Source organism: Mobula hypostoma, chromosome 10, assembly GCF_963921235.1.
Source record: "Mobula hypostoma chromosome 10, sMobHyp1.1, whole genome shotgun sequence".
Taxonomy (NCBI): domain Eukaryota; kingdom Metazoa; phylum Chordata; class Chondrichthyes; order Myliobatiformes; family Myliobatidae; genus Mobula; species Mobula hypostoma.
The window spans coordinates 135,232,607-135,258,151 of record NC_086106.1 but is presented as its reverse complement, the minus strand read 5'-3'; the positions used below and the strand labels follow the sequence as shown (position 1 = coordinate 135,258,151).

Here is a 25,545-nt window from a genome sequence, read left to right as displayed (position 1 = left end):
TCCACTCTGTGTAGACCCCCACTGACCCTCTCCAATCCACTGTGTAGACCCCGTCACCCTCTCCAATCCACTGTGTAGACCCTGTCACCCTCTGCAATCCACTGTGTAGACCCCCACTGACCCTGTCCAATCAACTGTGTAGACCCCCACTGACCCTCTCCAATCCACTGTGAAGACCCCGCCACCCTCTCCAATTGACTGTGTAGACCCCGTCACCCTCTCGAATCCACTCTGTGTAGACCCCCACTGACCCTCTCCAATCCACTGTGTAGATCCTGTCACCCTCTCCAATCCACTCTGTATAGACCCCCACTGACCCTCTCCAATCCACTGTGTAGACCCAGTCACCCTCTCCAATCCACTGTGTAGACCCCCACCGACCCTCTCCAATTGACTGTGTAGACCCTGTCACCCTCTCCAATCCACTGTGTAGACCCCGTCACCCTCTCCAATCCACTGTGTAGACCCCCACTGACCCTCTCCAATCCACTATGTAGACCCCCACTGACCCTCTCCAATCCACTGTGTAGACCCCGTCACCCTCTCCAATCCACTGTGTAGACCCCCACTGACCCTCTCCAATCCACTGTGTAGACCCTCACTAACCCTCTCCAATCCACTGTGTAGACCCCCACTGACCCTCTCCAATCCACTGTGTAGACCCAGTCACCCTCTCCAATCGACTGTGTAGACCCTGTCACCCTCTCCAATCCACTGTGTAGACCCCCACCGACCCTCTCCAATCCACTGTGTAGACCCCCACTGACCCTCTCCAATCCACTGTGTAGACCCCCACTGACCCTCTCCAATCCACTGTGTAGACCCTGTCACCCTCTCGAATCCACTGTGTAGACCCAGTCACCCTCTCGAATCCACTCTGTGTAGACCCCCACTGACCCTCTCCAATCCACTGTGTAGACCCCCACTGACCCTGTCCAATCAACTGTGTAGACCCCCACTGACCCTCTCCAATCCACTGTGTAGACCCCCACTGACCTTCTCCAATCCACTGTGTAGACCGCCACTGACCCTCTCAAATCCACTGTGTAGACCCCGTCACCCTCTCCAATACACTGTGTAGTCCCAGTCACTCCCTCCAATCCACTGTGTAGACCCCCTCTGACCCTCTTGAATCCACTCTGCATAGATCCCCACTGTCCCTCTCCAGTCTACTATGTGTAGACCCTACTGACTCTCTCAAATATATTCTGTTTAGACCCTCATCTCCCTCTCCACATCCAATCTGTGTAGACCATTCAAAGTTCAAAGTGAATTTATTATCGAACTATATATACATCACCATATAAGACAGTGATACTTATTACGCTCGATAAATGCAAAATCCACAGCAGAATCAATGAAAGACCGCACCAACAGGCTGGACAACCAGTGTGCAAACGACACTAACTGTGTAAATACAAAAAGAAAAAAATAATTGTAATAATGAATTTATAATCAATAAATATTGAGATGAGATGAAGAATCCTGACTGCGAGTCCACAGGTTGTGGGAACAGTTCACTGTTGGGGGGACTGAAGTTATCTCCTCTTGTTCAAAAGTCCCTGAACCCCTCTCTCCTTCTCCAATAAGGCATTGGAGCAGAATTAGTCCATTTAGCCCAATGAGTCTGTTCTGACATTTCATCATGGCTGATCCATCTTCCTTCTTGGCCCCAATCTCCTGCCTTCTCCCTGTATCCCTTCATGCCCTGACAAATTAAGTGTCTATCAAACTTAGTCTTAAATAAATGTAAAGACTTGGCCTCCACAACTGCCTATGGCAATGAATTCTAAAGAAATTCCTCCTCATCCGTGTTCTAAATGGATGTCCCTCTATTCTGAGGCTGTGCCCTCTGGTTCTAGACTCCTCCACCATACCAAACATCCTCTTCACATTGACTCTATCAAGTTCTTTCAATATTCACGAGGAATTCTGCAGATGCTGGAAATTCAAGCAACACATCAAAGTTGCTGGTGAACGCAGCAGGCCAGGCTCTAGGAAGAGGTACAGTCGACGTTTCAGGCCGAGACCCTTCGTCAGGACTAACTGAAGGAAGAGCTAGTAAGAGATATTCAATATTCTATAGGTTTCAATGAGATCCGTCCCTCACCCTCCCCAATCTATTCTACCAAGACCCCTTTCACTCTCCACACCGCTCTGCCAAAACCCAACTTTCTCTTCCAAATGCCAGCCTGTAGATTTTTCCTCTCTTAGAAGCCTAATCGGTCCAGGTATTGGTCCAGTAAACTGTTTCCATTGAATTAGCTTCTTTCCTTAAACAAGGAGACTGATAGTGTTCGTACTACTACCAGGTGAGTCCTCATCACTGCCAGTCGCATCTGCTCTTGTTTGCAGTCACTTCCCCTCACAATTAACCATGACGTTCCCCAGACAACAGCTGTGCACTGACCCAGATCATTCCCAACTTACTGGGAAGCAAGGGGCTCCTGGCACAGAGTTTAGAATCATTTTTAGGCACAGCTGAGGTGCCAGAAGACTGGAGAGTGGTTAATGTTGTGTCTTAGTTTAAGAAGGGCTGCAAGGTCAAGCCAGGGAACTTCAGTCTGGTGATTGAGTTACTGGAGTGGATTCTGAGCGTCAGGATCTGCCTGCGTTTGGAAAGGCAAGGACTGATCCTGAATAGTCAGCATGGCTCTGTGTGTGGGAGCTGGTGTCTCACCAGTTTAATTGTGTGTGTTTGAAGATGTGGTCAAGTAGTGATTGGATATTGTCTATATTGACTGGTCCAGAAGATAAGATTACATTGAATAAAGGGTGAATTAGCCAGGCCTTTATAGGCAGCGCAGGAGGCCTCCTACAGATCTGGGAGTGAGAGACTTAAAAAAGGAGATTTTGTGGGATTTCAGCTTTTTTTGGTAGCACAGTTGCAATCGAATTGGCTGCAAGGGCCTCACGTAGGTTGTGAGCGAGAGATTTTAAAGAAGAAACTTGTTGGATTATGGCTTTATTTGGCAGCGCAGTCATGATTCAGTAGCAGAGGCAGGTAAAGATAAGGCAGGGAGAAGCAGAGCAGCCATTGTGTGAGCGGACCAGTGTTAAAGTGGGAAGGCTTTAGCTCATCACGCTTCAGTGAGAGCAGGCTTGGGCAAGGTAAATATGTGGTAAGTTTCTTCACTCTTCATTCTTCGTCTGTTAGTGCATATTTGGAGCAGTGAGAATGGCTCTAGGGGCTGTGTTGTGTTCTTTGAGATGTGGGGATTCTGGGTGATCTCCAGCCTCCCAAATGACCATATCTTGAGCTGCAGCTCAAGTTCCTTCATGCCATAAGACATAGCGTTTGGCCCATCGAGTTTGCTCCATCATTCAATCATGGCTGATCCTTCTTTTCCCCTCCTCAGGCCCATTCCCAGGCCTTCTCCTCGTAATCTTTGATGCCATGTCCAATCAAGAACCTATCAATCTGTGCCTTAAATACACCCAATGACCTGGCCTCCACAGCTGCCTGTGGTAACAAATTCCACAAATTCACCACACTCTGGCTAAAGAAATTTCTCTGCATTATTTTAAATGGATACCTCTCTATCCTGAGGCTGTGCCCCCTTGTCCTAGACTGCCCCACTGTGGGAAATATCCTTTCCACATCTACTCTGACTTGGCCTTTCGACATTCGAAAGGTTTCAGTGAGATCCCCCTCATCCATCTGAATTCCAGCGAGTACAGACCCAGGGCCATCAAATATTCCTTACATTGATAACCCTTTTATTCCCGGAATCATCCTTGTGAACCGCCTCTGAGCTTGCTTCAATGCCAGCACATCGTTTCTTAGATGAGGAGTCCAAAACTGTTCACAATACTCAAGGTGAGGCTTCACCAGTGCCTTATAAAGCCTCAGCATCATATCCTTGCTCTTGTATTCTAGACCTCTTGAAACTAATGCTAACATTGCATTTGCCTTCCTCACCACCAACTCAACCTGAAAATTAACCTCGGTGTCCTGCACAAGGACTCCCAAGTCCCTTTGCATCTCATATATTTGGATTTTCTCCCTGTTTAGAAAATAGTCTGCACATTTATTTCTACTACCGAAGCGCATGACCATGCATCTCCTATAGTACCGTGGAGAGCATTCTGACAGGCTGCGTCACTGTCTGGTATGGAGGGGCTACTGCACAGGACCGAAAGAAGCTGCAGAAGGTTGTAAATCTAGTCAGCTCCATCTTGGGTACTAGCCTACAAAGTATCCAGGACATCTTTAGGGAGCGGTATCTCAGAAAGGCAGCATCCATTATTAATGACCTCCAGCACCCAGGGCATGCCCTTTTCTCACTGTTACCATCAGGTAGGAGGTACAGAAGCCTGAAGGCACACACTCAGCGATTCAGGAACAGCTTCTTTCCCTCTGCCATCCGATTCCTAAATGGACATTGAAGCTTTGGACACTACCTCACTTTAATATAATGTCTTTCTGTTTTTGCACATTTTTGAAAAATGTTCAATATGCGTATACTGTAATTGATTTGCTTGTTTATTATTTTTTTATTTTTTCTCTCTGCTAGATTATGTATTGCATTGAACTGCTGCAGCTGAGTTAACAAATTTCACATCACATGCCAGTGATAATAAACCTGATTCTGATTCCAATGTTGCACTGTGGTGCTAGAAAGTTTGTGAACCCTGTAGAATTCTCTGTATTTCTGCATAAATATGACCTAAAACGTGACGAGTCCCACACAGGTCCCAAAGCTAGATAAAGAGAACCCAATTAATAAATAACATTATACTTGTTCATTTATTGAGAAAAATGATCCAATATTACATGTATCTGTTGGAAAAAGTTTGTGAACCTCTGAGGTAATGCCTTTTCCAAAAGCTACTTGGAGTCAGGTGTACTATTCAATGAGATGAGATTGGAGGTGTAGATTGTAGAGATGCCCTGCCCGATTTTTTGAAAAAATTCAGGTTACTGACAGCCTGTTCTTCTCAAGAAAGATCTACTTACGTGCACCATGCCTCGATCAAAACAACTTTCAGAGGACCTTAGAAGAAGAATTGTAGAGATGTATCAAGCTGGAAAAGACTACAAAAGCTTTTACAAAGTTCTGAGTGTTCATCAGTCAACAGTAAGAGAAACTGTCTACAAATGGAGGAAACTCAGTACTGTTGCTACTCTCTCTAGGAGTGGGCATCCTGCACAGATCACACCAAGAGCACAACATGCAGTGCTGGAGTAAAAAAAACCAAGAGTAACAGCTGAAGTCCTGCAGAAATATCTAGAACTTGCTGAAGTGCCGATCATGTGTCCATTATAGGAAAAACACTGAACAAGAATGGTGTTCATGGAAGGACACCACGGAGGAAACCACTGCTCTCCAAACAAAACATTGTTGTGCATCTCAAATTTGCAAAAGACCACCTGGAAATTCTACACTGCTTCTAGGACGATGTTCTGTGAATAGATAAGACAAAAGTTGGACTTTTTGGCAGAAATGCAGACCACTGTGTTTGGAGGAAGAAGGACACTACACACCCACACCCAAAACCTCATCCCAACTGTGAAGCACGGTGGAAGCAGCATCATGGCTTGGGGCTGCTTTGCTGCCTCAGGGCCTGGACAGCTTGTAATCGTTGAGGGTACGGTGAATTCAAAATTGTATCAAAGACATTTTACAGGAGAATGTCAGGGTAACGGTCTGTCATCTGACGCTTAATAGAAATTGGATAATGCAACAAGGCAATGGTCCAAAAGACAAGAGTAAATCAATAACAGAATGGGTTAAAAAAGAAGAAATTTTCATGTTTTGGAATGGCTGAGTCAAAGGCCACCTTAATCTTATAGAAATGTTGTGGAAGGACCTAAAGCAAGCAGTGCACCTGGGGAAGTGCACCAACATCCCAGAGTTGAAGCAGTTTTGTAAGGAGGGATGGCTAAGACTTACAGAAGATCTGATCACATTTTAGGTCATGTTTATGCAGGAATAGAGAAAATTCTATGGGGTTTATTGGCTTTCTAGCACCACTGTATTTCATTCATGCTATGGGGTTGAGATTGCATTGGGAGATTACATAGCTCACTATGTAAACCCAACCCCACATCTTGGATACTGTTGGAGGCTGATATCTCATTCCCATAATGGTTTTTTTCCCCACCCTTACAGTTTATTTACTCCACCCAAAAAGATTCAATATTCTCTGACCCTGTGCCACCTCTTTCTAAGGGTGTAATTCCATCTCTTACCAATAAAACCACACCACTGCCTATGCTTTCTTTCAAAGTATATCATTTGATATCAAATTCCCAACTATGATCTTCTTTCAGCCATGACTCAGTCTGCACGTTTATTTCTACTACCAAGTACACAACCATTCCAACACTGTATTTCATTTGCTACTTTCTTGCCCATTCTCCTAATCTGTCTAAGTCCTTTTGCAGCCTTCCTGTTTCCTCAACACTACCTGCCCCTCCATCATTATTCGTCTCATCTGCAAACTTGGCAACAAAGCCATCTATTCTATCATCTAAATCATTTACATACAGCATAAAAAGAAGTGGTCCCAACATTGACCCCTGCGGAACACCACCAGTCACTGGCAGCCAACCAGACAAGGATCCTTTTGTTTCCACTCACTGCCTCCTACCAATCAGCCAATGCTCTAATCATGTTAGTAACTTTCCTGTAATACCATAGGGTCTTAACTTGGTAAGCAGCCTCATGTGTGACACCTTGTCAGAGGCCTTTTGAAAGTCCAAATATACAACATCCACTGCATCCCCTTTATCTATCCTGCTTGTAATCTCCTCAAAGAATTCAAACAGGTTCCTCAGGCAGGATTTTCCCTGAAGGAAACTATGCAGATTTTGTCCTAGCTTGTCCAGTGTCACCAAGTACTCCATCACCTCATCCTTAACAATTGACTCCAGCATCTTCCCAACCACTAAGGTCAGGCTAACTGGTCTGTAATTTCCTTTCTGCTGCCCTCCTCTTTTCTTAAAGAGTGGAGTGACATTTGCAATTTTCCAGTCCCCTGGCACCATGCCAGAGTCCAATGATATTTGAAAGGTCATTACTAATGCCTCCACAATCTCTACCACTACCTTTTTCAGAACCCTAGGGTGCAGTTCATCTGGTCCAGGTGACTTATGTACTTTTAGGTCTTTCAGCTTTTTGAGCATCTTTTCCCTTATGATAGTAACTGCACTCACTTCTCTTTCCTCATATCCTTCAACATTTGGCACACTGCTAGGGTTTTCAACAGTGAAGACTGATGCAAAATATTCATTTAGTTCATCTACCATCTCCTTGTGCCCTGTTATTATTTCTCCAGCCTAATTTTCAATGGGTCCTATGTCCACTCTCATCTCTTTTATTTTTTAATATGTTTGAAAAAGGTTTTTCTATCCACCTTGATATTGTTTGCTAGCTTGCTTTTACATTTCATCTTTTCCCTCCTAATGATTATTTTAGTTGCTTTCTGTAGGTTTTTAAAAGTTTCCATTCCTCTATCTTCCTACTAATTTTCACTTTGTTGTATGCCCTCTGTATTGTTTTTACGTTAGCTTTGACTTCCCCTGAAAGTCACGGTTGCACTATTTTGTCATTTGAGTATTTCTTTGTTTTTGGAATACACCTATTCTTCAATTTCCTCAGTTTTTCTAGAATCTCACAATTGCTGCTCTGCTGTCTTCCCTACAGCAGCTCCTTCCAATTTACTTTGGCCGACTCCTCTCTCATACCACTGTAATTTTCTTTACTCTACTGAAATACTGCTACATCAGACTTTACTTTCTCCCTATTAAATTTCAAGTTGAACTCAATCATTATTGTGATCACTGTCTGCTAAGGGTTCATAGAAACATCAAAAACCTACAGCACAATACAGGCCCTTTGGCCCACAATGCTGTGCCGAACATGTACTTACTTTAGAAATTGCTAGAGTTACCCATAGCCCTCTATTTTTCTAAGCTCCATGTACCTATCCAGGAGTCTCTTAAAAGACCCTATCATATCCGCCTCCACCACCATCACTGGCAGCCCATTCCACACACTCGCCACTATAACCATATAACCATACCAATATAACCACTCTCCACGTGTAAAAAAAAACTTACCCTTGACATCTCCTCTGTACCAACTTCCAAGCCTCTTAAAACTGTGCCATCTCGGCCGTGGGAAAAAGTCTCTGACTATCCACACGATCAATGCCTCTCATCATCTTATACACCTCTATCAGGTCACCTCTTGTCCTCCGTCGCTCCAAGGAGAAAAAGCCGAGTTCACTCAATCTATTCTCATAAGGCATGCTCCCCAATCCAGGCAACAATCTTGTAAATCTCCTCTGCACCGTTTCTATGGTTTCCATGTCCTTCCTGTAGTGAGGCGACCAGAATTGAGCACAGTACTCCAAGTGGAGTTTGACCAGGGTCCCATATAGCTGCAACATTACCTCTCGGCTCTTAAACTCAATTCCACGGTTGATGAAGGCCAATGCACCATATGCCTTCATAACCACAGAGTCAACCTGTGTAGCAGCTTTGAGTGTCCTGTGGACTTGGACCCCAAGATCCCTCTGATCCTCCACACTACCAAGAGTCTTACCATTGATACTATATTCTGCCATCATATTTGACCTACCAAAATGAACCACCTCACACTTATCTGGGTTGAATTCCATCTGCCACTTCTCAGTCCAGTTTTCCATCCTATCAATGTCCCTCTGTAACCTCTGACAACCCTCCACGCTATCCACAACCCCCAACCTTTGTGTCGTCCGCAAATTTACTGACCCATCCCTCCACTTCCTCATCCAGGTCATTTATAAAAATTATGAAGAGTAGGGGTCCTAGAACAGATCCATGAGGCACAGCACTGGTAACCAACCTCCATGCAGAATATGACCTGTCTACAGCCACTCTTTGCCTTCTGTGAGCAAGCCAGTTCTGGATCCTCAAAGCAATGTTCCCTTGGATCCCATGTCTTCTTACTTTCTCAATAATCCTTGCATGGGATACCTTGTCAAATGCCTTGCTGAAACCCATATACACTACATCTACGGCTCTACTTTCATCAATGTGTTTAATCACATCCTCAAAAAAATTAAATCAGGCTCATAAGGCACAGCCTGCCTTTGACAAAGCCATGCTGGCTATTCCTAATCATATTATGCCTCTACAAATGTTCATAAATCCTGCCCCTCAGGATCTTCTCCATTAACTTACCAACCACTGAAGTAAGACTCATTGGTCTATAATTTCATAGAAACATAGAAACATAGAAAATAGGTGCAGGAGTAGGCCATTCGGCCCTTCGAGCCTGCACCGCCATTTATTATGATCATGGCTGATCATCCAACTCAGAACCCTGCCCCAGCCTTCCCTCCATACCCCCTGATCCCCGTAGCCACAAGGGCCGTATCTAACTCCCTCTTAAATACAGCCAAAGAACTGGCCTCAACTGTTTCCTGTGGCAGAGAATTCCACAGATTCACCACTCTCTGTGTGAAGAAGTTTCTCCTAATCTCGGTCCTAAAAGGCTTCCCCATTATCCTCAAACTGTGACCTCTCGTTCTGGACTTCCCCAACATCGGGAACAATCTTCCTGCATCTAGCCTGTCCAATCCCTTTAGGATTTTATACGTTTCAATCAGATCCCCCCTCAATCTTCTAAATTCCAACGAGTACAAGCCCAGTCCATCCAGTCTTTCTTCATATGAAAGTCCTGCCATCCCAGGAATCAATCTGGTGAACATTCTTTGTACTCCCTCTATGGCAAGGATGTCTTTCCTCAGATTAGGGGACCAAAACTGTACACAATACTCCAGGTGTGGTCTCACCAAGGCCTTGTACAACTGCAGTAGTAGCTCCCTGCTCCTGTACTCGAATCCTCTCACTATAAATGCCAGCATACCATTCACCTTTTTCACCGCCTGCTGTACCTGCATGCCCACTTTCAATGACTGGTGTATAATGACACCCAGGTCTCGTTGCACCTCCCCTTTTCCTAATTGGCCACCATTCAGATAATAATCTGTTTTCCTATTTTTGCCACCAAAGTGGATAACTTCACATTTATCCACATTAAATTGCATCTGCCATGAATTTGCCCACTCACCTAACCTATCCAAGTCACTCTGCAGCCTCTTAGCATCCTCCTCACAGCTAACACTGCCACCCAGCTTCGTGTCATCCGCAAACTTGGAGATGCTGCATTTAATTCCCTCATCCAAGTCATTAATATATATTGTAAACAACTGGGGTCCCAGCACTGAGCCTTGCGGTACCCCACTAGTCACTGCCTGCCATTCTGAAAAGGTCCCGTTTATTCCCACTCTTTGCTTCCTGTCTGCTAACCAATTCTCCATCCACATCAATACCTTACCCCCAATACCGTGTGCTTTAAGTTTGCACACTAATCTCCTGTGTGGGACCTTGTCAAAAGCCTTTTGAAAATCCAAATATACCACATCCACTGGTTCTCCCCTACCCACTCTACTAGTTACATCCTCAAAAAATTCTGTGAGATTCGTCAGACATGATTTTCCTTTCACAAATCCATGCTGACTTTGTCCGATGATTTCACCGCTTTCCAACTGTGCTGTTATTACATCCTTGATAACTGACTCCAGCAGTTTCCCCACCACCGACGTTAGGCTAACCGATCTATAATTCCCTGGTTTCTCTCTCCCTCCTTTTTTAAAAAGTGGGGTTACATTAGCCACCCTCCAATCCTCAGGAACTAGTCCAGAATCTAACGAGTTTTGAAAAATTATCACTAATGCATCCACTATTTCTTGGGCTACTTCCTTAAGCACTCTGGGATGCAGACCATCTGGCCCTGGGGATTTATCTGCCTTTAATCCCTTCAATTTACCTAACACCACTTCCCTACTAACATGTATTTTGCTCAGTTCCTCCATCTCACTGGACCCTCTGTCCCCTGTTATTTCTGGAAGATTATTTATGTCCTCCTTAGTGAAGACAGAACCAAAGTAATTATTCAATTGGTCTGCCATGTCCTTGCTCCCCGTAATCAATTCACCTGTTTCTGTCTGTAGGGGACCTGCATTTGTCTTTACCAGTCTTTTCCTTTTTACATATCTATAAAAGCTTTTACAGTCTGTTTTTATGTTCCCCGCCAGTTTTCTCTCATAATCTTTTTTCCCCTTCCTAATTAAGCCCTTTGTCCTCCTCTGCTGAACTCTGAATTTCTCCCAGTCGTCAGGTGAGCCACTTTTTCTGGCTAATTTGTATGCTTCTTCTTTGGAATTGATACTATCCCTAATTTCTCTTGTCAGCCACGGGTGCACTACCTTCCTTGATTTATTCTTTTGCCAAACTGGGATGAACAATTGTTGTAGTTCATCCATGCAATCTTTAAATGCTTGCCATTGCATATCTACCGTCAATCCTTTTAGTGTCATTTGCCAGTCTATCTTAGCTAATTCACGTCTCATACCTTCAAAGTTACCCCTCTTTAAGTTCAGAACCTTTGTTTCTGAATTAACTATGTCACTCTCCATCTTAATGAAGATTTCCTGGGCTATCTCTACTCCCTTTCTCGAATAAGGGAACAACATCCACAACCCTCCAGACCTCCGGAACCGGTCCTCATTGATGATGCAAGGATCATCACCAGAGGCTCAGCAATCTCCTCCCTCACCTCCCAGAATAGCCTGGGGTACATCCCATCTGGTCCCAGTGACATATCCAACTTGATACTTTCCAAAAGCTCCAGCACATCCTCTTCCTTAATATCTACATGCTCAAGCTTTTTAGTCCACTGCAAGTCATCCTTACAATTGCCAAGATCCTTTTCCGTGGTGAATACTGAAGTAAAGTATTCATTAAGTACCTCTGCTGTTTAAAGTTTTTTGGTCTTTGGATGGTTGTTTTTAATGTGTAATTTTACAGTTTATAATTTTATTCTTTTTCAGTCAGGGGCAGAGTGATGATGTGTTCCTCAGTCTCTCCACAGACTGTCTGGATGAGAACATCAGAAACGGTAACTCGGCAAACTCCAGTGCGATGAGAGTGACTCCAGTGGCAACGTCTGACTCCTGCTTGTCTTTCACTGCAGACCCTGAATGTTCACCAAAGTGACAGTGTTTGCCAATAGAATGTCTGAATCGGAGTTTGGGACAGAGTGTATCTGTAGTAATATGGTGTAAAATGTGCAGTGCCATTAATATATGTCAATGTGTAAAGAATTGACTGTAGGAATTCAGAGAAATATTTTCTCCTTTGAGTTTTTTTTCTTCCTGAAATTGCTCATTTACTTTTACTTCAGAACTTAGGATCAGAGAGATTGTGAAAGTCTCTCCAAAGTCCAGGCAGAATCACATACTCTCATATAACTAACATTCACAGGGTCAATTCTAAGTACAACATCAGGTTGCTCTTATTATTTGCTTGCAACCTCTTTATGAATAGCACTAAATGTAAAGGGTTTTGACTTGAATTTATTTTTAAGCCATTGTTGACTAGATTTCTGTTCTTATATAAGCGCAGTTGTTATGGGCAAGAACTGCAGTCTTTATATTTCGACAGTGGTAGGAGAGATTGGGAGCGTGAAGGTATACGAGTTCCATTTGTTCTTTTGTACAGATTTGGTTATTTTAGTTGTGTTTCTTTATTGAATGTTGCAAAAGCACCTTTTGCAGAGAGTCCGGTACCTGCGATGTTTGCCAGCTCCTGCGGAGTGTCCCTTGCTGCCCTATTAACAAAGATGTGCATAGTGTAGCATACCAGAGCTGAGGCTTGAGAAGCCTATCGTGCTTCACAACTGTCCAAGCCAACAGTAATCCTTATTACTCAGTATGTGTATAATTCACAGATCCTTTAAACAAGTTACCTGCTTCTTGTGGAATAAATTAGTTTATTGAGCTATGTGGGTTCACCATAAAACAACTTAAAATCATCTGACTCTTCTCTGGCCGTGTTTATATGTGGGTTTTATTTTTCCAAGCGTGGAATTACCAGCTGTTTGTTTGCCAGACTGCATATACTGGAGTTCATGTACTTTTTTGTCTGGACGAAGAGGAACCACAGAAACGTGGAGATCCTGAACATTTGATCTGGAACGGTGACTGAAAATATTCATGTGCCAACAAAAATGGTTCAGTAGCAAATCTCTCATCTGCTTTTGTGAAGATTTTCCCATGGACATTGCGGCAATGATGTTTAACTCACTCCTGCACTGGCTGACTTGACAAAGGAGCTTCGAATGGCAGATGACTGAATCCCAGGCCTGAGATCTAAATGTTTCTATCTCAGTCAGAGCCTCTGAGGGAATCATTGGCTGCTGATCGTGGAAAGTTGCTGAAACAATGACTGCAGATTAAAAGTAATTGCACAATGCAAATGTTCTGTAAAAACAAGCATCATAGTACATGAATGCTCTGTTTACCTGCCACAGATGCAAGTCATTAAATGAAATTAAAAATAAACCTGCTTTTCTCAGTGCAGGAACGATTGACAAAAGTTTCCTTTTGCTTGGAATACCTGGGCCAAGCTCCATCCTTAACCTGAGAAGAGGTGTAAGGTCTTCACCACCACTACGTTACTGTTCACCTGTCACTCCACTTGTGATTTAGTTTGCCCTCTACCTCTAGTGCAGTCCTTACCAATATGCTGCAGTCTGAACCTCACCCATCCCTCTGCCTTCCTCCGTAATCTTACAACCGCAACGCTGCAGCAGATGGATGGCCGGTATCAGGGACACTTTTATAAATAGTACAGTGATCTGGAGAGCCCCTCTCTCATGCCTCTATAATTCACGAACCTATGCTGAAATACTGAGATACCTGATGTCAGCTTTCCCTCTCAAATTGCAGGGAGAATTCTATCATATTATGATCACTGCTTCATGAGTGTTTCTTTTCCTTAAAATCCCTAATCAAATCCGGTTCATTACACAACACCCAATCTAGAATAGCTGATCCCATCGTAGGCTGAACTACAAGCTGCTCTAAAAAGCCATCTTGTAGGCATTCTACAAATTCGCCCTTTTGGGATCCAAACCAATCTGATTTTCCCAATCTATCTGCATATAGAAATCCCCCATGACTATTGTAACACTGCCCTTTTGACATGCTTTTTCTATCTCCCATTGTAATTTATATCCCACGTCCTGGCTACTGTTAAGAGGCCTGTATATAACTCCCATCAGGGTCTTTTTTCACCCTTGCATTTTCTTAACTTTACCCACAAAGATTCTGTGACCTCTTTCTAACGATCTGATTTTTTTAACCAACAGAACAACTCCACCCCCTATGCCTACCTGCCTGTCCTTTCAATACAATGTGTATCCTTGGAAGTTAAGCTCCCAAATATGATCTTCTTTCAGCCATGACTCAGTGATGCCAACAACGTCATACCTGATTCGTTTGGAAGATTTGTTTACAAGTTCGGAGTAAGAAGGCTGCGAGTGAACGGCTGATTTTTCGGAGCGAAAGGAGTTTTTTTACACTCGGGTAAAAGAGATGCGAGATTGCGCAGGTGCGTGACATCAGCCAGTAGCGGGCGAAAAGTTTAAAAAGACTGCTGTATCCAGTGGGCAGTGGAGTGAGAGGCAGCAGAATGGTAGAGCTTTGGCTTAATGGGCTTAGGCGGTAACGGGAGGAGGTGAGGTAGGTTTACCTGTGTTAATTGCGGAAAGGAGGAAGTATGAGTGTGAGGCCAGTTTTCTGTGCTCGGTCTCAAATGTGGGGTGTTTGGAGTCTCCCAGCCTCCCGGATGGCCATATCTTCGCTCGGTGTGTTGAGCTGTGGCTCCTAAGGGACAGAGTTAGGGAACTGGAGATGCAGCTCAATGACCTTCGCCTGGTCAGGGAGAGCGAGGAGGAGATAGAAAGGAGTTATAGGCAGGTGGTCACACCGGGGCCATGGGAGACAGACAAGTGGGTCACAGTCAGGAGGGGGAAGGGGAAGAGTCAGGTACTAGAGAGTACCCCTGTGGTTGTACCACTTGACAATAAGTACTGCTGTTTGAGTACTGTTGGAGGGGACGGCCTACCTGGGGGAAGCGATAGTAGCTGTGTCTCTGGCACAGAGTCCGGCCCTGTGGCTCAGAAGGGTAGGGGAAGGAAGAGGAGGGCAGTAGTGATAGGGGACGCTATAGTTAAGGAGTCAGACAGGCGATTCTGTGGATGCAAGAAAGAAACTCGGATGGTAGTTTTGTAATCACAAAATAATCTGCAGATGCTGGGGTCAAAGCAACACTCACAACACGCTGGAGGAACTCAGCAGGTCGGGCAGCATTCGTGGAAAAGATCAGTGGATGTTTTGGGCCGGAACCCTTTGGTCCTGATGAAGGGTTCTGGCCTGAAACGTCGACTGATCTTTTCCACGGATGCTGCCGGACCTGCTGAGTTCCTCCAGTGTGCTGTGAGTGTCGGATGGTAGTTTGTCTTCCAGGTGCCAGGGTCCGGGATGTTTCGGATCGCGTCCATGATATCCTGCAGTGGGAGGGAGAACAGCCAGAGGTTGTGGTACATATTGGTACCAATGACATGGGTAGGAAAAGGGAAGATGTCCTGATAAAAGACTACAGGGAGTTAGGAAGAAAGTTGAGAAGCAGGACCACAAAGGTAGTAATCTCAGGATTACTGCCTGTGCCACATGACAGTGAGTGTAGGAATAGAATGAGGTGGAGGATAAATGCGTGGCTGAGGGATTGGAGCAGGGGGCAGGGATTCAGACTTCTGGATCATTGGGACTTCTTTTGGTGCAGGTGTGACCTGTACAAAAAGGATGGGTTGCACTTGAATCCCAGGGGGACCAATATCCCGGAGGGGAGGTTTGCTAAGGCTACCGGAGAGAGTTTAAGTAGAATTGTTGGGGGGTGGGAACCAAACTGAAGACTGGGGAAGAGGAGGTTGGCTCACAAATAGAGAAAGCTTGGAGACAGTGTGTGAGGGAGGATAGGCAGATGATAGAGAAGGGACGCGCTCAGACCAAAGGTTTGAGATGTATCTATTTTAATGCAAGGAGTGTTGTGAACAAAGCGGATGAGCTTAGAGCGTGGATCAGTACTTGGAGATATGATGTAGTGGCCATTACAGAAACTAGGATGGCTTAGGGGCAGTAATGGCTACTTCGAGTGCCAGTCTTTAGATATTTCAGAAAAGACAGGGAGGGAGACAAAAGAGGTGGGGGCGTGGCACTGTTGATCAGAGATAGTGTCACAGCTGCAGAAAAGGTGGACGCCATGTAGGGATTGTCTAAGGAGTCTCTGTGGGTGGAGGTTAGGAACAGGAAGAGGTCAATAACTTTACTGGGTGTTTTTTATAGACCACCCAATAGTAACAGGGATGTCGAGGAGCAGATAGGGAAACAGATCCTGGAAAGGTGTAATAATAACAGAGTTGTCGTGGTGGGAGATTTTAATTTCTCAAATAGCGATTGGCATCTCCCTAGAGTGAGGGGTTTAGATGGGGCGGAGTTTGTTAGGTGTGTTCACGAAGGTTTCTTGACACAATATGTACAAAGAGATGAGTCTACAATAGGAGAGACTGTACTTGATCTGGTATTGGGAAATGAACCTGGTCAGGTGTCAGGTCTCTCAGTGGGAGAGCATTTTGGAGATAGTGATCATAATTCTATCTCCTTTACCATAGCATTGGAGAGAGATAGGAACAGACAATTTAGAGAAGCATTTAATTGGAGTAAGGGGAATTATGAGGCTATCAGGCTATCAGAGTGCTTAAGGAAGTAGCCCAAGAAATAGTGGATGCATTAGTGATAATTTTTCAAAACTCGTTAGATTCTGGACTAGTTCCTGAGAATTGGAGGGTGGCTAATGTAACCCCACTTTTTAAAAAAGGAGGGAGAGAGAAACCGGGGAATTATAGGCCGGTTAGCCTAACGTCGGTGGTGGGGAAACTGCTGGAGTCAGTTATCAAGGATGTGATAACAGCACATTTGGAAAGCGGTGAAATGATCGGACAAAGTCAGCATGGATTTGTGAAAGGAAAATCATGTCTGACGAATCTCATAGAATTTTTTGAGGATGTAACTAGTAGAGTGGATAGGGGAGAACCAGTGGATGTGGTATATTTGGATTTTCAAAGGGCTTTTGACAAGGTCCCACACAGGAGATTAGTGTGCAAACTTAAAGCACACGGTATTGGGGGTAAGGTATTGGTGTGGGTGGAGAATTGGTTAGCAGACAGGAAGCAAAGAGTGGGAATAAACGGGACCTTTTCAGAATGGCAGGCGGTGACTAGTGGGGTACCGCAAGGCTCAGTGCTGGGACCCCAGTTGTTTACAATATATATTAATGACTTGGATGAGGGAATTAAATGCAGCATCTCCAAGTTTGCGGATGACACGAAGCTGGGTGGCAGTGTTAGCAGTGAGGAGGATGCTAAGAGGATGCAGGGTGACTTGGATAGGTTGGGTGAGTGGGCAAACTCATGGCAGATGCAATTTAATGTGGATAAATGTGAAGTTATCCACTTTGGTGGCAAAAATAGGAAAACAGATTATTATCTGAATGGTGGCCGATTAGGAAAAGGGGAGGTGCAGCGAGACCTGGGTGTCATTATACACCAGTCATTGAAAGTGGGCATGCAGGTACAGCAGGCGGTGAAAAAGGCGAATGGTATGCTGGCATTTATAGCGAGAGGATTCGAGTACAGGAGCAGGGAGGTACTACTGCAGTTGTACAAGGCCTTGGTGAGACCACACCTGGAGTATTGTGTGCAGTTTTGGTCTCCTAATCTGAGGAAAGACATCTTTGCCATAGAGGGAGTACAAAGAAGGTTCACCAGATTGATTCCTGGGATGGCAGGTCTTTCATATGATGAAAGACTGGATGAACTGGGCTTGTACTCGTTGGAATTTAGAAGATTGAGGGGGGATCTGATTGAAACGTATAAGATCCTAAAGGGATTGGACAGGCTAGATGCGGGAAGATTGTTCCCGATGTTGGGGAGGTCCAGAACGAGGGGTCACAGTTTGAGGATAGAGGGGAAGCCTTTTAGGACCGAGATTAGGAAAAACTTCTTCACACAGAGAGTGGTGAATCTGTGGAATTCTCTGCCACAGCAAACAGTTGAGGCCAGTTCATTGGCTATGTTTAAGAGGGAGTTAGATATGGCCTTTGTGGCTACAGGGGTCAGGGGGTATGGAGGGAAGGCTGGGTTCTGAGTTGGATGATCAGCCATGATCATAATAAATGGCGGTGCAGGCTCGAAGGGCCGAATGGCCTACTCCTGCACCTATTTTCTATGTTTCTATGTTTCTATGAAATTGGAGGCTTAAATTGGAAACAGAAGTTCTAAGGGAAAAGTACGGAAGAAATGTGGCAAATGTTTGGGGGATATTTGTGTGGAGTTCTGCATAGGTATGCTCCAATGAGACAGGGAAGTTATGGTAGGGTACAGGAACCGTGGTGTACAAAGGCTGTAATAACTCTAGTCAAGAAGAAAAGAAAAGCTTACAAAAGGTTCAGAGAGCTAGGTAATGTTAGAGATTTAGAATATTATAAGGCTAATAGGAAGGAGCTTAAGAAGGAAATTAGGAGACCCAGAAGGCCTTAGCGGGCAGGATTAAAGAAAACCCCAAGGCATTCTATAAGTATGTAAAGATCAAGAGGATAAGACGTGAGAGAATAGGACCTATCAAGTGTGATAGTGGGAAAGTGTGTATGGGCCGGAGGAAATAGCAGAGGTACTAAATGAATACTTTAGTTCAGTATTCACTATGGAAAAGGATCTTGGTGATTGTAGTGATGACTTTCAGCAGACTGAAAAGCTTGAGCCTGTAGATATTAAGGAAGAAGATGTGCTGGAGCTTTTGAAAAGCATCAAGTTGGATTAGTCGCCGGGACTGGATGAGATGTACCCCAGGCTACTGTGGGAGGTGAGGGAAGAGATTACTGAGCCTCTGGTGATGACCTTTGCATCATCAGTGGGGACGGGAGAGGTTCCGGAGGATTGGAGGGTTGCGAATGTTGTTCCTTTATTCAAGAAAGGGAGTAGAGATAGCCCAGGAAATTATAGACCAGTGAGTCTTACTTCGGTGGTTGGTAAGTTGATGGAGAAGATCCTGAGAGGCAGGATTTATGAACATTTGGAGAGGTATAATGTGATTAGGAGTAGTCAGCATGGCTTTGTCAAGAGCAGGTCGTGCCTTATGATCCTGATTGAATTTTTTGAGGATGTGACTAAACACATTGATGAAGGAAGAGCTGTAGATGTAGTGTATATGGATTTCATCAAGGCATTTGATAAGGTACCCCATGCAAGGCTTATTGAGAAAGTAAGGAGGCATGGGATCCAAGGGGACATTGCTTTGTGGATCCAGAACTGGCTTGCCCACAGAAGGCAAAGCGTGGTTGTAGATTGATCATTCTTGCATGGAGGTCAGTGACCAGTGATGTGCCTCAGGGATCTGTTCTGGGACCCCTTCTCTTCGTGACTTTTATAAATGACCTTGATGAGGAAGTGGAGGGATTGGTTAGTAAGTTTGCTGATGGCAGAAACGTTGGAAGTGTTGTGGATAGTGTGTAGGGCTGTCAGAGGTTACAGCGGGATATTGATAGGATGCAAAATTGGGCTGAGAAGTGGCAGATGGAGTTCAACCCAGATAAGTGTGAGGTGGTTCATTTTGGTAGGTCAAGTATTATGACAAAATATAGTATTAATGGTAAGACTCTTGGCAGTGTGGAGGATCAGAGGAATCTTGGGGTCTGTGTCCATTGGACACTCAAAGCAGCTGCACAGGTTGACTCTGTGGTTAAGAAGGCATACGGTGTATTGGCCTTCATCAACCGTGGGATTGAGTTCAAGAGTCAAGAGGTAATGTTGCAGCAATATAGGACACTGGTCAGACCCCACTTGGAGTACCGTGCTCAGTTCTGGTCACCTCACTGCAGGAAGGATGTGGAAGCCATAGAAAGGGTGCAGAGGAGATCTACAACGATGTTGCCTGGATTGGGGAGCATGCCTTATGAGAATAGGTTGAGTGAACTCAGCCTTCTCTCCTTGGAGTGACGGAGGATGAGAGATGACCTTATAAAGGTGTATAAGATAATGAGAGGCATTGATCGTGTGGATAGTCAGTGGCTTTGTCACAGGGCTGAAATGGTTGCCACAAGAGGACACAGGTTTAAGACGCTGGGGAGTAGGTATAGAGGAGATGTCAGGGGTAGGTTTTTTTTACCCGGAGGATGGTGAGTACGTGGAATGGGCTGCTGGCAACGGTGGTGGAGGCGGATACGATAGGGTCTTTTAAGAGACATTTAGATAAAGAGACATGGAGCTTAGTAAAATAGAGGGCTATAGGTAAACAAGCCTAGTAATTTCTAAGGTAGGACCATGTTCGGCACAACTTTGTGGGCCGTAGGGCCTGTGCCGACGGGACATCAACCGTCTCGACTTCAGCACACCTTGTCCCCATTCCAACCTCACTCCTTCCGAACGCTCTGCTCTCCACTCCCTCCGCACTAATCCTAACCTTACTATTAAATCCGCCGATAAGGGGGGTGCTGTTGTAGTCTGGGGCACTGACCTCTACCTTGCCGAGGCACGGAGACAATTCGCGGATACCTCCTCTTGTTTACCCCTCGATCGTGACCCCACTAAGGAGCACCAGGCCATTGTCTCCCACACCATCACCAACTTCATCCGCTCAGGGGATCTCCCATCCACTGCTACCAACCTTATAGTTCCCACACCCCGCACTTCCCGTTTCTACCTCCTACCCAAGATCCACAAACCTGCCTGTCCTGGCAGACCTATTGTCTCAGCTTGCTCCTGCCCCACCGAACTCGTTTCTGCATACCTCGACACGGTTTTATCCCCCCTTGTTCAATCCCTTCCTACCTATGTTCGTGACACTTCTCACGCTCTTAAACTTTTCGATGATTTTAAGTTCCCCGGCCCCCACCGCTTTATTTTCACCATGGATGTCCAGTCCCTATATACTTCCATCCCCCATCAGGAAGGTCTCAAAGCTTTCCGCTTCTTTTTGGATCCCAGACCTAATCAGTTCCCCTCTACCACCACTCTGCTCTGTCTAGCGGAATTAGTCCTTACTCTTAATAATTTCTCCTTTGGCTCCTCCCACTTCCTCCAAACTAAAGGTGTAGCTATGGGCACCCGTATGGGTCCTAGCTATGCCTGCCTTTTTGTTGGCTTTGTGGAACAATCTATGTTCCGTGCCTATTCTGGTATCTGTCCCCCGCTTTTCCTTCGCTACATGGACGACTATGCAGAACTCGTTGACTTCATTAACTTTGCCTCCAACTTTCATCCTGCCCTCAAGTTTACCTGGTCCATTTCCGACACCTCCCTCCCCTTTCTAGATCTTTCTGTCTCTGTCTCTGGAGACAGCTTATCCACTGATGTCTACTATAAGCCTACTGACTCTCACAGCTATCTGGACTATTCCTCTTCTCACCCTATCTCTTGCAAAAATGCCATCCCCTTCTCACAATTCCTCCGTCTCCGCCGCATCTGCTCTCAGGATGAGGCTTTTCATTCCAGGACGAAGGAGATGTCTTTCTTTTTTAAAGAAAGGGGCTTCCCTTCCTCCACTATCAACTCTGCTCTTAAACGCATCTCCCCCATTTCACGCACATCTGCTCTCACTCCATCCTCCCGCCACCCCACTAGGAATAGGGTTCCCCTGGTCCTCACCTACCACCCCAACAGCTTCCGGATCCAACATATTATTCTCCGTAACTTCCACCATCTCCAACGGGATCCCACCACTAAGCACATCTTTCCCTCCCCCCCTCTTGTGCTTTCCGCAGGGATCACTCCCTACACAATTCCCTTGTCCATTCGTCCCCCCCCCCCGCCCCCATCCCTCCCCACTGATCTCCTTCCTGGCACTTACCCTTGTAAGCAGAGCAAGTACTACATATGTCCTTACTCTTCCTCCCTTACCACCATTCAGGGCCCCAAACAGTCCTTCCAGGGAGGCGACATTTCACCTGTGAGTCGGCTGGGGTGATATACTGCGTCCGGTGCTCCCGATGTGGCCTTCTATATATTGGCGAGACCAGCCGCAGACTGGGAGACCGCTTTACTGAACACCTATGCTCTGTCCGCCAGAGAAAGCAGGATCTCCCAGTGGCCACACATTTTAATTCCACATCCCATTCCCATTCTGACATGTCTATCCACGGCCTCCTCTACTGTAAAGATGAAGCCACACTCCGGTTGGAGGAACAACACCTTATATTCCGTCTGGGCAGCCTCCAACCTGATGGCATGAACATCGACTTCTCTAACTTCCGCTAATGCCCCACCTCCCCCTCGTACCCCATCCGTTATTCATTTGTATACACAATTCTTTTTCTCTCTCTCCTTTTTCTCCCTCTGTCCCTCTGTCTATACCCCTTGCCCATCCTCTGGGTTTCCCCCCCTCCCCCTTTTCCTTCTCCCTGGGCCTCCTGTCTCATGATCCTCTCATATCCCTTTTGCCTATCACCTGTCCAGCTCTTGGCTCCATCCCTCCCCCTCCTGTCTTCTCCTATCATTTTGGATCTCCCCCTCCCCCTCCCCCTCCAACTTTCAAATCCCTTACTCACTCTTCCTTCAGTTAGTCCTGACGAAGGGTCTCGGCCTGAAACGTCGACTGCACCTCTTCCTAGAGATGCTGCCTGGCCTGCTGCGTTCACCAGCAACTTTTATGTGTGTTGCTTCTAAGGTGGTCCTTTACCACATGAGATATTATGGGATAACACCGCCATCTTATGGATAGTTTGTGTGATGCAGCTCTCAGACTGAAGAGTTTTTGAAAGCTTCAGTCAGAATTAGGTTTAATATCACTAGCGTATGTCGTGAAATTTGTTCTGCAGTAGCAGTACGGTGAGATACTAAATTACTGTATTTATTTATATATAAATCCTAATTTTTAGAAAAAGCAATGTAAGAGAGCAAAAAGCTCGGTATTGTACATGGGTTCATTGTCTAAACTGAGATCTGATGGTGTAGGGAAGAAGCTGTTCCTGAAATGTTTTGTGTGTGTCTTCAGGTTCTTGTACTTCCTGTTTGATGGTAGCATGTCCTGGGTGGTAGGGATCCTTAATGATGATGCCGCGACAGTGCCTGGATGCTAGTGCCCACGATGCAGCTGGGTGAATTTGCAACTTTTTCCAGTCGTGTGTATTAGCCTCTCCGTACCAGGTGGTGATGCAACCAGTCTGAAGGTTCTCCACGGTTCACCCGAGGGTCTTTGGTGACATACCAAGTCCCCTCAAACTGCCTTCTTTGTACTTGCATCAATATGTTAAGCCCAGGAGAAATCTTCAGAGACGTTGACACTCAGGAACTTGGAGCTACTCATCCTTTCCACTGCTGATCCCTCGACGAAGATCGTACAGATAGAGCTACCGTAACTGACCTTACAATGTGCGGATCTCCAGCTGCATATTGTGTGAAATGTTGAGTGTTATGTGGACAACGTGCATGAGATGGATCAGGAAATCATAGAAACATAGAAGATAGGTGCAGGAGTAGGCCATTCGGCCCTTTGAGCCTGCACCACCATTCAGTACGATTATGGCTGATCATCCAACTCAGAACCCCGCCCCAGCCTTCCCTCCATACCCCCTGATCCCCGTAGCCACAAGGGCCATATCTAACTCCCTCTTAAATATAGCCAATGAACTGGCCTCAACTGTTTCCTGTGGCAGAGAATTCCACAGATTCACCACTCTCTGTGTGAAGAAGTTTTTCCTAATATCGGTCCTAAAAGGCTTCCCCTCTATCCTCAAACTGTGGCCCCTCGTTCTGGACTTCCCCAACATCGGGAACAATCTTCCTACATCGAGCCTGTCCAATCCCTTTAGGATCTTATACGTTTCAATCAGATCCCCCCTCAATCTTCTAAATTCCAACGAGTACAAGCCCAGTTCATCCAGTCTTTCATCATATGAAAGTCCTGCCATCCCAGGAATCGATCTGGTGAACCTTCTTTGTACTCCCTCTATGGCAAAGATGTCTTTCCTCATATTAGGGGACCAAAACTGCACACAATACTCCAGGTGTGGTCTCACCAAGGCCTTGTACAACTGCAGTAGTACCTCCCTGCTCCTGTACTCGAATCCTCTCGCTATAAATGCCAGCATACCGTTCGCCTTTTTCATGGTACAGTATTGATATCTTTCTGACTTGTAATAATGTCAATGAATAATAAATTAGTCATTTTAGCATTTTAAAATGCTTTGAAATGGTCAACTGGAGAATATTACCGAATCTGGTATTACATGGCATAAAATGAGATTAGATGTCAAGAATGTATTGGAAAGTCAGTAAGAGGGTAAAGTAAACCTTTTCTTTATGGGATGCAGATGAGTCATCAAATACAAATTGCAGGAATGAAGTCAAAGATCTGGAGAGTTATAAATGTTCTGTCCTTGTACCACAGTGAAACTGACAATCAAGACATTAACATCGCTGGTGAGGGAACTTTTCAAAATGATCTGAAAACCAGCAGCCACATGATTTGTTGACCCATTGGTGTTTTTGGAAGGGTAACAGAATGGTGGGGTTAGAATCATCACGTAACCCATCGAGCAGAAGACGAGTCCCCCCCCCAACCCCCACCTCCAATGCATACACTTGCACATTCCATCCTTTTCAGAGACTTGTTCATTCTTTTTACCCAGGGTAGAAATGCCAAATACTAGATACCATAGGTCTGAGGTGACAGGGGCAGGATTTGCACAGACTGATAAGTGCCTGGAATGGGCTGCCATTAGAGTTGGTAGAAGAGGCATTCAGACAGGCACATGAACAGGCAGGGAATGGAGGAATAGGCAGATGGGATTAGCTACACTCACAACACACTGAAGGAACTCAGCAGGTTGGGCAGCATCCGTGGAAACGATCAGTCAACATTTCGGGCTGGAACCCTTCATCAGGACTGAAGAGGGAAGGGGCAGAGGCCCTATAAAGAAGGCGGGGGGAGGGTGGGAAGGAGAAGGCTGTAAGGTTCCAGGTGAAAAACCAGTCAGGGAAAGTGAGGCAACACTTCACTTGTGAGTCTGTTGGGGTCGTCTTTTGCATCCAGTGCTCCCACCTCTACATCGGTGAAACCCGACGCAGATTGGGGGACCACTTCTTCGAGCACCTCCACTCCATCTGCCGCAACAGACAGGATGTCCTGGTAGCCACCCACTTCAACTCTGCTTCCCATTCCCATTCATATATGTCCATACATGGCCTCCTCTACTGCCATGATGAGGCTAAACTCAGGTTGGAGGAGCAAAACCTCATATACTGTCTGGGTAGTCTCCAGCCCCCTGGTATGAACATAGAATTCTCCAACTTCTGGTAATTCCCTTCTCTCTATCCCTATTTCACTCTGCCCCCTCCCCCAGCTGCCTATCACCTCCCTCATGGTTCCACCTCCTTCTACTACCGATTGTGTTTCCTCTATTCTTTCTTCACCTTTCCTGCCTATTACCTCCCTGCTTCCCCTCCCCTACCCCTTTATCTTTCCCCTTACTGGTTTTTCACCTGGAACCTACCAGCCTTCTCCTTCCCACCCTCCCCCCACTTTCTTTATAAGGCCTCTGCCCCTTCCCCCTACAGTCCTGACGAAGGGTTCCGGCCCGAAACGTTGACTGTT

At 45.5% G+C, this 25,545-nt stretch overlaps 1 protein-coding gene across 1 annotated transcript in view; it reads left to right on the top strand.

Moving 5' to 3' along the window:
* Positions 1 to 13,401, top strand: part of pabir2 (PABIR family member 2) — a 169,221-nt gene extending 155,820 nt beyond the window's left edge. The window contains exon 10 of the mRNA XM_063061201.1: positions 11,890 to 13,401. Within this exon, the coding sequence (XP_062917271.1) occupies positions 11,890 to 12,055 (166 nt within the window). The 3' untranslated portion in view covers positions 12,056 to 13,401. The remainder of the gene's footprint in view (positions 1 to 11,889) is intronic.
* Positions 13,402 to 25,545: the final 12,144 nt, after the last annotated feature.